The following is a 13,590-nucleotide window of genomic DNA, read 5'->3' as shown; positions in this document are numbered from 1 at the left end:
CAAATGAAGTATATGAATTTTATTTACAATTCCATAACAAAAAAATAAAACGCTAGTTTATTGTACAAAACAAAAAAAAAACAATAAAACGCATATATTTAAAAAGCAAAAGCTTTTATTAATACTTTTAAATGAAAACCTGATTAATGTGCTGCAAAATAAATAGAAGAATTATGATATATATATTGTTCTATAGAAATTTATTGAATTGGGTTAATCGATTATCAAACTGACACAATTAACTTAATTATTTCAAAGTCATATCAGAGTGGAGTTTTGTTTAATTTGGTTAAATTCAACTCAACTAAAATTAACTCACCTTATATGCATTGTGATAAATTTTGTATGAGTGGCCTGAAACCAACTTAAGACAAAAATATTTTATTAAAAAAATAAGAAGGTATTAATGTTCTATTTGTTAGCAGAAAATTTTATGCATATCTTATAAAGCAATATTGTCTTATTTTCATGCTACTAGTTAAAAGTCTTTTAGGTCAATTTGTCACTTCTGCTTGTTTGGATGGTATTACAGAATCTAAGAGAATAAGAAAAGGAAAATTATGATGAAAAAAGAGATTATTTATATAATTTTTTTAAAAAAATATATTATTTATTACTATTATTATTATTATTATATTAAAAAAACAAAAAATCATAATGAATTATGATGACTCATCATCCATAATAACAATAGTAATAAGTTATAAGTTAAAATGACTTTGATCTCAAATCTTATCTTACGAAAGAGGAAAATTTGATTTGATTAAGGATCCAAGTTTCATTCTTATCAATTGTCCACAAATACCTTCAAATGAATATAAAAAATTAACGCCAATCATCTTTCCTTAGCCTCTGTTTGAATAAAATAATAAATAATAGAAGTACTTATATTAAGAGAGAATACAAAAATAATATATAATAATTTGATAATTTAAATAATTATTCAAATATCTTTACCTTTTCTTTTATCAACAATAAAAAATAAATAAATGAGAACTACTTCAGGGATGGTCCAACCCTTATACATAAAGAGTTAGCACCTTACCAACCTCCAACCAAGGAACACCTTCCAACTTAAATAAGGAACAACCAAACCAAACTCAAGAAAGCATTAAACAATTAGTCTCATACAATCCCACTGGGTTCAAAACCCAGTTGGGATACGTAAAGGAATTACAACAGGACTTTGCAAAAATCCAAGACCAAACATTTACCTGTACCAGTGCAAATACCTCAAGCGCATCTACCACGCCAATGTCGAAGGTCACCGAGTTCCTATGTCTCCAAATTTCACTCACAACACCAACCCAAATCGTCCCCCAAACGTCATTAACCACATTAGAAACCGAACACAACCTGAATTGTTTGAAGTTTACCAAAGGGTCTTTGTGAATAACAAACGACACTCCAAGCCACTCAAAACAAAGACACCACACCCGCCAGGTAAACTCGCAGACGGAAAATAGATGACTGGACGACTCTTCCACCTTCCCACACAAACCACACACCAGATTCTCTACCACCACCCCTCGCCTTTCCAAATTTACCCTAGTAGCAATCTCATTCTCCATCACCCTCCAAGCAGTGACCAAAGCGGAAGGCAAAGCTTTTCACCTCCACAACTTACTGTAAACTGGAGAAACCTCCCCAACTCTATCCTTTCTAACTTGAAAATAGGCTGAGTTAACTGTAAAAGTATGAAACCCCCTGCTTTCCAAATCCAGCAATCTGTCTTCCCCGATTCCAACTTCGCTCCTTGCAGTAATGAACGAAGTGTCAATCCCTGGAGCTTGGATGTTCGCCTTAAAGACGTTTTGTTCACCTTCATTATCATTAACAAATGACTTATGTATCTCTCCGCCTCTGCATGCAAAATTAACTTAATGTTAAGCTCAAGCTAATTATAATTTATAATTAAAATTACATTCTAAACAACTATTTCATTTCCTCTTTTCTCGTCTAAAAAATAAAATGTTTGGATGGTCCTCAACATTAGATATTTCAACTTAATTTCAATAATAGGAATTAGATACACTATGACACCCAAGGGTGGTGTCCACTCACCACCACATAAAACAATATTCTTTTTTCAACATAATTAAATCTAGAATCGCATAAATAATGCCATATTAGTTACAATAGTCAGCACGTTAATAAAAGTTAATTAAATGCAAAATTAATTTCATTTTATAAGAAACATCCAACTCATTTTATCTTCTACTTTTATTACGACTCATAGTAGCATAAAAAAAAGTATCCAAACAAAAATTCGGGATCTACAATTAGAATTAGAGCCTGTTGTGAAGGTTTGGTGGGATTGTGTGTTTGAGACTGAAACCATTTATTATGTAGAGACTTGTTATTCCATGAATAAATAATTTTGAATATACATGAACTGATGTAATTAGGAGAATTTCCTCTCCAATTATCTAAATTCTAACTTATCTACACAAGTAACTTAAAAGAGTTAGAATGAAGGAAGTAGAAGAGATTTGGTTCTTGTTTTAACTTTTCAACACAGAATGAAAGTATGAAAATAGGGTATTCATACCTTGTTAGATATATGAACAGCCACATGAAAATAGCCAATAAGAAGACGGTTAAGAGAAGATTGATAAGGATAGTGGGATCGAGCGGAGCTTGCATCTTAAATAGCTAAATGAGAGTGAGTTTAGTAGATAGGGTGAGAACAAGGTATATGCATATATATATATATATATATGTATATATATGTATGTATGTATGTATATATAGATATATGTATGTATGTATTTATAGGACCAGAGAGGTGGACAAATGGAATTTGATGTTTCAATGAAAACAAAGTTACTTTTAAAAAAAATATTAAAACACCTGTAAAATTCTTATTGAAAAAGGAGGGAATTGGAAAAATAACAATTCACGCGCATTGAACGAAAATGTGTTTGTATAAAGTAGCACGTGGAAAAGATAGTTGTTAATGCAGATAGGTTAATTACTGTATGTCAGATAAAGATGAAGGAACAGACAACTTGCTGATGAAGTGAATGGTGAAGCTTGAGATAAAGTTGTAGATGTCACATGGACAACGCTCTCCAAGGTTCGAATTTTGTAATGATTTGAAGATATTTTTGACAGTACAATGATGAGCTTTATAAGTGTGATATGAAGTTTAAGTGCAATTCTTTTTCTTATATTCTATTCTCTTTTTTTTTAAATTGTGTCCTCTATTTTTTTTAATCAATAGAAACAAATAAATAAATAAATAAAATATTTAAAGATGTTTCAACCCACACACTCATTGTGCTTGTTTTATATTTTCTTTTTGGTACCTCTAATACTAATTAATGTATATTAATATCGGCTGATTAATAAAAAGCTACTACGAGACAACTCCTTTATCCGCACCAATAATATTCCAAAATAAAAACAATGGAAGAATACAAATTTTATATATTAAACTTCTTATATAAGTATATGCAAACTTATATTTGGAAAATTAGGAAAATTCCTCTCTATTAAATGACTCTCTCTTTAGGTAAAAAATAAATAAAATAAAAATGGTTTGAATGGTGCATGTATTTTCTGTTCATAAAGACTTTCTTTTGTGTCTTGCATCTTGTACCTGTATGGATATTGGGGACTGAGTAATGTTGATCCACGTCGATACAAGGTGTCTCCTTCACTCTTGGTTGTCCTATTCTTCAAGTCTTCTTTCTCTTCGCGTGCTTCGGTCGGCCGGCGGGGGTACCTGCGATTGCACTCCGACGCTCAAGTCAGCGATGGTGCTCAAGTGAGAATTCTCTGATAGTATGGAAAACGTACCTTTTTCCCCTTTTCAGAAGTCCCTTTAGTAGGTTGACCTGGGCCTTGGCCATGTGGGCCAATCAGTTGATGGTTAGAGACGTGCTTAGTGGTCTTTGGGTCGTGCCTGGTGGTTTCCTGAAAACCAGGGGAGTGGTCTAGAGAACGTGTTTTTACTTCGTCAATGGTTGTTATAACTGCTCTTTTCTACACGTGTAACCACGTTCTGGATTAAATTAGATTTATTCGACATAAACCATTCGGTCGTCCGGCTAGAGGTCATGGAAGGACGAAGAGTCGTATGAGACGCAGGGTTTTGTGATGATTTTACTATGAGTATCCTGCGGTCGTCCGGTGCCGACCGGTACACTTGCCCCCCAGGCTCGAGGTCATGTAAGGACGAAGAGTCGTATGAGACGTAGGGTTTTGTGATGATTTTACTATGAGTACCCTGCGGTCGTCCGGTGCCGACCGGTACACTTGCCCCCAGGCTCGAGGTCATGTAAGGACGAAGAGTCGTATAAGGCTCAGTGGGTTATTGAAACAATGCGTGATAGTTGGCATCATTAATATGTGGCAGAGATGTGACGCATGGATGGTCGTGAATTAACTACCGTGTAGGCTCCCTACGCGGGAACTGATAGCCCTTTACGGGTCGTCCAAGCAGTGGGTGGACCTAAATGGTGAGCACCTTCTTCTTGCGGTCGTTCGGCTGATAGCATATTTGTGCCTTACCTTCGTGTTTGTGGTGCAGAAATTGTTGAGTGCTCAAGTTGAACAGCTGCAAGGGTTCATGTTGCGCATCAACGAAGAGTCATTCAGGCAGGGAGTCCGGCGGGTCGCCTTTTTCCATGGGGTGCCGGACGACGATGAGCGATACGACTCGAACGTGGATGTTGTGGGCGGCCGTCTGATGCCTCTGGGGGACGAGGAGGCCGAAGATATGCCACGTGCATATGATATTGTACCGCCGGAGGAGTCGATGCAACCGGATGACAACCTTGATATTGTTTAATATTTTCATTACCTGGGCCCGGGGTGTGGGCTAAAGACAATTTTATTGCTTTGTGGCGTGTTTTGACCTATTTTACTTTTTGCTATCGAATTTATTTTCATGTTGCTACTACCACGCAATTTAATACCGGACGACGGTGCTTTAATGAAGAATTTGATGTCGCGTGTAACTTGGACATTTATATATAATTTAATTGAATGTCTGACTAAGGTAATTTAATTGAATTTCCGACCGAATGAACGGTTAGTTAATTTAATTGAATTTCTGACCAAGATTGGTGAATAACGTTTAATTTATGATTCGGATAACTTTAGTTATGTATTCCGACCGAATGAACGGTGAATTAATTGGATTTCTGACCGAGATTGGTGAATAACGTTTAAGTTATAATTCGGATAACTTTCGTTATGTATTCCGACCGAATGAACGGTGAATTATTTGAATTTCTGACCAAGATTGGTGAATAACGTTTAAGTTATAATTCGGATAACTTTCGTTATGCATTCCGACCGAATGAACGGTGAATTAATTGAATTTCTGACCAAGATTGGTGAATAACGTTTAAGTTATAATTCGGATAACTTTCGTTATGTATTCCGACCGAATGAACGGTGAATTAATTGAATTTCTGACCAAGATTGGTGAATAACGTTTAAGTTATAATTCGGATAACTTTCGTTATGTATTCCGACCGAATGAACGGTGAATTATTTGAATTTCTGACCAAGATTGGTGAATAACGTTTAAGTTATAATTCGGATAACTTTCGTTATGTATTCCGACCGAATGAACGGTGAATTAATTGAATTTCTGACCAAGATTGGTGAATAACGTTTAAGTTATAATTCGGATAACTTTCGTTATGTATTCCGACCGAATGAACGGTGAATTAATTGAATTTCTAACCAAGATTGGTGAATAACGTTTAAGTTATAATTCGGATAACTTTCGTTATGTATTCCGACCGAATGAACGGTGAATTAATTGAATTTCTGACCAAGATTGGTGATTTAAAGTGCCTCGTTAAAACATTCTCGGTAGAAAACCCTCCTTAGGGATAAAACTACCGAGCGAGGAAAGAGTGCACTAAGTTTATTCATCAACTGTAATAGAATTTGAGATGCGTGGCATTCCACGTTCTCGGTACAGATTTTCCTGACAAATATTCTAAGTAATAAGCTCCTCCTGTTGCTGTGTCGGAGATGCGGAACGGACCTTCCCAATTGCTTGAAAACTTTCCTCCGTCCTTCCGGGCGTCGCTGCGCATGCGCCAAACTAGATCTCCTTTCTGATAGCTTCGTGGCTTCACTTTGGAGTTGTACCTTCGTGCTGCTCGTATCTTGCATGCTTCTTCCCTTATCTTGCATTTGTCCCTTAATTCATTGATGAGGTCGAGGCCGACTAGTAGACTTTCCTTGTTTAAGTCTAGGTCTAACGTCTGTCGGCGTAGTGAAGGCTCGCCGATTTCGACCGGAATCATGGCTTCTGTGTCGTACAGGCTATAAGGTGTTTCTTGAGTTGTTGACTGGGGAGTACAACGATAAGCCCACAGAACCTCTAACAATTCTTCAGTCCAATTTCCCTTGGACGGGCCAAGTCTCTTCTTTAACTCATTGAGAATAACTTTGTTGGCGGCTTCCGCCTGACCGTTGGTTTGAGGGTGTTCGACCGAACTCGTTATATGTTTGATGTGAAGTTTCTCATAGAATTCAGCTAGCCCACGGTCGGTGAACTGTCGACCGTTGTCTGTGATAATGATCTGAGGTAGGCCGAACCTGCAGACAATGTTTTTCCACACAAAGCTTTGTACGTTCCGGGCGGTGATGGCTGTTAGTGGTTCAGCTTCAATCCATTTGGTAAAGTAATCTATACCCACCAGTAGGAACTTGCATTGCCCTTTTCCGGGTGTGAAAGGGCCGATAATATCCATTCCCCATTTCAAGAACGGCCAAGGGGATAGGATGTAGTGCAAGTGCTCTGGTTTTTGGTGCAATAGGGTGCCGAACTCTTGACATTTCACGCACTTTTGAACGTATTCAGTGCAGTCTCCCTGTAAGGTCGGCCAGTAGTATCCTGCTCTCAGAATTTTGGCGGACATAGTCCGCGCTCCTGAATGGGTTCCGCATATCCCTTCGTGTAACTCGGTCATTACATAAGTGACTTGTTCTGGACCAAGGCATTTTAGGAGGGGACGGGAATACCCTCTCCTGTAAAGATCTTCGCCAATCAGTATGTATCGGGCGGCTTGTAACTTCATCGTTTTCTCCAAATGTGGATCGCATACACCATCGGTAAGATATTGTTTTATGGGAGTCATCCAGTTAGGTTGGGTGTCAGTCGCCATGCATTCTTCGGTACCAACACTTGGTTTAGCCAGGGTCACGTGTATGGCCGACCGGTGGACGCCTTTCTTTTTTAGGGTAGCCAGTCTCGATAGAGCGTCCGCCCTAGTATTATTTTCCCTCCGTACGTGTTGGAAGGAGACTTCTTTGAACCTGTTTAGAAGATTTTTTACGAAATGAAAATATTGTTGGAGTAATGTTTCTCTTACCTCATACTCCCCTGTAAGTTGTCCGACGACTAGACGGGAGTCGCTTTTACAAGTTATATTTGTTATCTCCAATTCAATCGCCAGATGCAAACCTGCGATTATAGCTTCGTATTCGGCTTGATTATTGGAAGTTTTAAATTCAAATTTCATGGCTTGTTCGACAACAATCTCCCCTGGTCCTTCAAGTACAACTCCTGCTCCGGACGAACGACTGTTAGATGACCCATCTACGTATAGTGTCCATCGGGGAGTCCGTTCGGTCGGATAGGGAGTGAGTTCCGCTGTGAAGTCGGCGAGGGCTTGGGACTTGATGGCTCCCCTGGGTTGGTATTCGATGTGGAATTCTGACAGTTCGACTGCCCAACCTATCATTCGTCCGGCGAGGTCAGGTTTGGTGAGAATCTTCATAATGGGATAGTTAGTCCTAACAATGACCTTGTGATTTTGGAAATACATCCGCATCCGTCGTGCGGTAATGACCAAAGCGAAGGCAACTTTTTCGACCATTTGGTACCGGGTTTCTGCGTCATGTAAGACTCGACTTACAAAATATACCGGTCGTTCTTCCGCTTCAATTTCTTGTACCAGAGCGGAACTCACCGCTTCATTCGAGACGGCGAGGTAGACCACAATGGGTTCCCGTGCGTTCGGTTTCTGGATGACCGGTGGAGATGCCAGAAATGCTTTTAACTGTTGGAAATTTTGTTCACATTCATCTGTCCATTCAAATTTACTTGTCTTCTTCAGAAGTTTTATGATGGGTCTCGTTCGTTCGGCAAGCTTAGGTACGAATCGAGACAACGAAGTGAGACGGCCGACTAGTCTCTGGATCTCTTTGAGTCCGTTGGGACTTCGCATTTCGGTGATTGCCTTGCATTTTTCTGGATTAGCCTCTATACCCCGATGTGTGAGCATGAAGCCTAAGAACTTCCCCCCTTCTACGTCGAACGCGCACTTCTCCGGGTTTAAACGCATGCGGTATTGACGCAAGGCTTGAAAAACCTCTTTTAAGTCAGAAACATGTTGTTCGCAAGAGTCTGATTTGACGACGATGTCGTCAACGTATACTTCTACATTCCGACCGATCATGTCGTGGAATACGTGATCCATGAGTCGCTGGTATGTGGCTCCTGCATTCTTGAGGCCGAACGGCATGACTTCATAGAAGAAATTATCAGAATCTGTTCTAAACGCGGTTTTTTCTCGATCACGGTGGTACATTTGTATTTGATTGTAACCTGAATAAGCATCAAGGAAACTTAAGATTTGATGACCGGCTGCACCGTCGACCAGCCGGTCGATAGTAGGTAGAGGATACGAGTCCTTTGGGCACGCCTTGTTAAGGTCTGTGTAGTCTACGCACATTCTCCATTTTCCATTCGTCTTTTTTACCATCACTACATTGGCTAGCCATGTCGTATAGTGGGCCTTTTGAATAAAACCAGCTTGAATTAGCTTGTCGGTTTCTTCTCGTGCGGCTTTGCGCCGTTCTTCACCTAGTTTCCTTTTCTTTTGAGCGATCGGCCTGGCCTCTGTATAAACAGACAATCGATGGGTAATCACATCTGATTTTACCCCTGGCATGTCTGCAGCCGTCCAGGCGAAAAGATCAGCGTTCTTTGTTAATGTTTTACCGATCGTCTCTCGGTCGTCCGGTTTGAGGGATGTTCCCATGTATGTTTTCCGGTCTTTGTCCCGAAGGAAAATGGGTTGAAGATCTTCTCCTGCTTCCATTCGGGGATCATCCAGTCGGGGATCTAGATCGACTAAAGCGACCAAGTGTCTTCTAGATTCTCTTCCTCTGGAGCGTCTTTCTGTTGACCGACCTCTTCGCTCTGTGGTCCGTTCGGCTGACGTGGTATAAAGCCTTCGGGTCGGCTCCACCTTCAGGCTAGCTACATAACACTCTCGTGCTGTCTTCTGGTCTACATGCACGGTTGCTATATCTCCATTGACCGAGGGGAACTTCATAGCTAAATGAGGAGTTGAGACAATGGCTTTCAATCTGTTGATAGATGGTCGACCGAGCAAAATATTGTACGATGTATTGGCATTAACGAGTAGATATCGTATGTTGATGGTCTTGCTGAGGTAATCATCCCCGAACGTGGTGTATAGATCGATAAATCCTTTCGTATCCACTCTTTCCCCTGAGAAACCAACTATCTGCTCGTTGTAGGGTTGTATCTCTGCTTCTGGAATATTCATCTTCTTAAACGTTTCCCAATATAAGATGTCGACCGAGCTACCCTGATCTACCAAAACTTTTGCAATTGCAAATTTATCTATCTCCACAGTTATTACCATGGGGTCATCTTGGGATGGATCAATTGCTGTGAAGTCTTCGTCAGTGAAAGTGATTGGTGGTATATGCGGTCGGCGTTGTGTGGGAGTCGAATGAACGGATTGAATTGCTCTCAAATGTTTTTTTCTTGCTGAATTAGAGCATCCTCCACCCGCAAAGCCACCTGCAATGTAATTAATTTCTTGAGGGGGCTGACCGAGCGACACCGGTCCAGCGATTGTATTGATGACTGTGCGAACTTTTTGTTTAGTTCGACTTCTACGTTCAGGGCTTTCGCTTTTAGGCCTCGTTCGTCTGATCGGACTTTCGCTTCTTTTTCTTCTGTTTGAACGATAGTGGTTGTCACGGGTCCGGTCGTCTCTTCGTCCCGAACGTTCGCGGGGATCATGATCACGCTGGGGTGACCTGGGTGCAGTGATGGTGGTTTTCACGAACTTGCGCAGATGACCGGCCTGGACGAGCTCTTCAATTTTATCTTTCAGTGCTTGGCATCCTTCGGTCGTGTGGCCATAGTTACGATGGTATTGGCAATGTTTACTGGTGTCGGCATTGGGAGGGGTTTGTGATGGCCTCAATGTCGGAATCAATTCAATCTGCAGTGCTTCGTCGAGAACCTTACCCCTTGGTACAATCAAGGGAGTGTAGTTGTGGAAACGGGGTCCCCTATTGGGGCGATGTCGTTCTCGGTCGGTCGGTATTGTGGGTATTGTGGGGGGACGAATTCCTTTGCTCTTGTCCGTGTTCTCAGCATAAGTTTTTCGATGATAGTCAATATGTTCTTCTATCTGCATGAACTTTGTTGCTCTTGTTCTTAATTCATCCATATTGCACGGAGGTCGTTTGATAAGGCTTTCAGTGAACCTTCCTGGTAGTATGGCCGAGACCAAATGATGCATGGCTATTTTTGGATTAAGATTACGAATGTTCATACACACTTTGCTAAATCTGTCCATGAATGTTCTCAATGATTCTCCCCTTTCTTGTTTGACATTTAGAAGAGACATGGAGGATGTCCGATGAGGTCTACTTGTGGCGTATTGCATGGTGAACTTCAATTCCAAAGCGTCGAAGCTTGCAATGGAATTGGGTGGAAGGTCCGAAAACCATCCAAGGGGGCCTTCCCTGAGAGAGGTGGGGAAGACTTTACACCATACCGTTCGGTCGGTTGTGTAAAGGGTCATTTGAGTTCTAAATATATTCAGGTGTTCGTCTGGGTCTGTGGAACCGTCATAAAGGTTTATCGTTAGGCCCCTCCACTTGTCAGGGAGAGGAGCGGCTATGATGTCATCAGTGAACGGATGGCCTTTTGGGTTTGCTACCTCGGTCGGGGTTACTGGCTTTACACTCTGACGGGTGTGTTGAACGAGTGACGTGTGAGGTATAGCCTGGGCTATTGTTCTTGTTCCTGATTGGAACGGTGATGGAGAAGGTGCACGTGAATGCCCTTCGCGTTCAGATTGCTCAAGTCTATCCAACAATCTCTTGTTCTGTTCTTTCAATTGTGCTATCTCCTCTGCGTGTTGTTGACGCTCTTCTTCTCGTCTTTTCCTTTCTTCATCCTGGCGAAGTTGATCGATGACTCCTTTTTGGAGTAACTCCTGCATCTGAATCTGGAGGGTTTGTAGTATGGTCCTATGCTCTTCAGAGATATCATTGTTGTTGTTGTTTGCCGTTGAGCCCATCTTCAAGCGTTGGGATCCTTGGGTCTGGGAATAATGATTACTCGGGCCCCACGGTGGGCGCCAATTGTACCTGTATGGATATTGGGGACTGAGTAATGTTGATCCACGTCGATACAAGGTGTCTCCTTCACTCTTGGTTGTCCTATTCTTCAAGTCTTCTTTCTCTTCGCGTGCTTCGGTCGGCCGGCGGGGGTACCTGCGATTGCACTCCGACGCTCAAGTCAGCGATGGTGCTCAAGTGAGAATTCTCTGATAGTATGAAAAACGTACCTTTTTCCCCTTTTCATAAGTCCCTTTAGTAGGTTGACCTGGGCCTTGGCCATGTGGGCCAATCAGTTGATGGTTAGAGACGTGCTTAGTGGTCTTTGGGTCGTGCCTGGTGGTTTCCTGAAAACCAGGGGAGTGGTCTAGAGAACGTGTTTTTACTTCGTCAATGGTTGTTATAACTGCTCTTTTCTACACGTGTAACCACGTTCTGGATTAAATTAGATTTATTCGACATAAACCATTCGGTCGTCCGGCTAGAGGTCATGGAAGGACGAAGAGTCGTATGAGACGCAGGGTTTTGTGATGATTTTACTATGAGTATCCTGCGGTCGTCCGGTGCCGACCGGTACACTTGCCCCCCAGGCTCGAGGTCATGTAAGGACGAAGAGTCGTATGAGACGCAGGGTTTTGTGATGATTTTACTATGAGTACCCTGCGGTCGTCCGGTGCCGACCGGTACACATCTATTATTAAAAATCTTAAAAAGAAGCTTTAATTTACTAGCGATATATAGTTATGGGATCGCTAATGAAGAATATGAATTTTATTGACAATTCCACAACAAAACAATAAAACGCATATATTTAAAAAATAAAAGCATTTATTAATACTTCTAAATGAAAACCTGATTAAATGTACATAAATAAAAGAATTATGCTATAGTTTTGTTTATATATATATATATATATATATATATATGTTGACTAGAGGGATATATCCTCTCTTTAACCTTTGTATAAAGGAGACTCTACACCTTTAATAATATGATTGAGTATCCCTCTGGTTAAAAATTGATTTCTAAATTAGTTTTTATTATTGTTAAATAGTTTTTAAATTGGTATCTAATTAGCAACCAAGGTTTTAACAACCAATTATTTAGTTTATAAATTTGGTAGCAAAAACATTGGTTGCTAATTAGATACCAATTTAAAAACTATTTAACACTAATAGAAATCAAATTTTTTTAGTTTTTAAAATGGTCTCTAATCTAATTACTATTGCAACTAATTATTTTAGTTTTTAAATATTGATTTCTATTTCATAATTTTCTTGTAATATATATATATATATATATATATATATTTTTTTTATTTTTTATTTTTTTATTTTTTTTTTATTTTTTTTTTTATTGAGTTGGGTTACTCAATTATTTAAACCGACTAACTTAATTATATTAGAGTCGAGTTTCATTTAATTGGGTTAAATTTATTTAATTAAAATTAACTCACTTTTATATGTATTGTGTAATAAGTCTTGATCTGAAACTCAACTTTGATACTTGTTTTTATACTTGTATTATATTATAGATAAATAATGTTATATGTTATCTTCATTAATTAGTTTACTAAACTTGTTATGATGTGATTTATTAATTTAATTAAAATCGTGAATTAAATTTTTAGAAATATATTATTTTTTAATTAGATTAATACTTAAAAATTATAGTTTTAAAAAAAATCAAAATCTTTACTCGATTAACATAACCCAATCCAATATGCTAACACCTTAATGTTCTAATATCTTGAATGGTGTCATGGTATAATAAGAAAACTGCTCGGAAAACAACAAGGTATTGATGTTGTATTTGTTAGTACAAAATTTGATGCATATATTATAAAGTAATATTGTCTTGTTTTCATGGTACTAATTAAAAGCCTTTTAGGTCAATTTGTCACTTCTGCTTCATTTGGATGGTATTACAGAATCTAAAGAGAATAAAAAAAGGAAAATTATGATGAAAAGAGACATTATTTCTACAAATTTTAAAAAATAAATAGTTTTATTTATTATTATTATATTAAAAAACAAACCAACATCATAATGAATTGTGATGACTCATCATCCATAATAACAATAATAGTAATAAAAGTGATAAGTTAAAATGACTTTGATGTCAAATCTTATCATACGAGGAAAATTTGATTTGATTAAGGACCCAAGTTTCATTCTTATTAATTGTCAACAAATACCTTTCAGATGAATAAAA

The 13,590-nt window shown here is 39.0% G+C and overlaps 1 protein-coding gene and 1 long non-coding RNA gene across 2 annotated transcripts; both read right to left on the bottom strand.

The window, feature by feature from the left end:
* Window positions 1–1,008: 1,008 nt before the first annotated feature.
* On the bottom strand, window positions 1,009–2,688 carry LOC137828754 (uncharacterized). Its single transcript, XR_011083962.1, has 2 exons — window positions 2,552–2,688; window positions 1,009–1,863 (listed from the first exon to the last, which is right to left on the bottom strand). It is a non-coding gene; the product is annotated as an uncharacterized lncRNA (long non-coding RNA).
* A 3,209-nt stretch (window positions 2,689–5,897) lies between these two features.
* On the bottom strand, window positions 5,898–11,336 carry LOC137828083 (uncharacterized). The gene has a single exon (XM_068634503.1). The coding sequence runs from the start codon at window positions 11,334–11,336 to the stop codon at window positions 5,898–5,900; it is 5,439 nt and encodes a 1,812-aa protein (XP_068490604.1).
* Window positions 11,337–13,590: the final 2,254 nt, after the last annotated feature.

This window comes from Phaseolus vulgaris, chromosome 7, assembly GCF_000499845.2.
Source record: "Phaseolus vulgaris cultivar G19833 chromosome 7, P. vulgaris v2.0, whole genome shotgun sequence".
NCBI classification, from domain to species: Eukaryota; Viridiplantae; Streptophyta; class Magnoliopsida; order Fabales; family Fabaceae; genus Phaseolus; species Phaseolus vulgaris.
The sequence above is the reverse complement of the archived record's forward strand: the minus strand, read 5'-3'. Positions and strand labels throughout refer to the sequence as shown.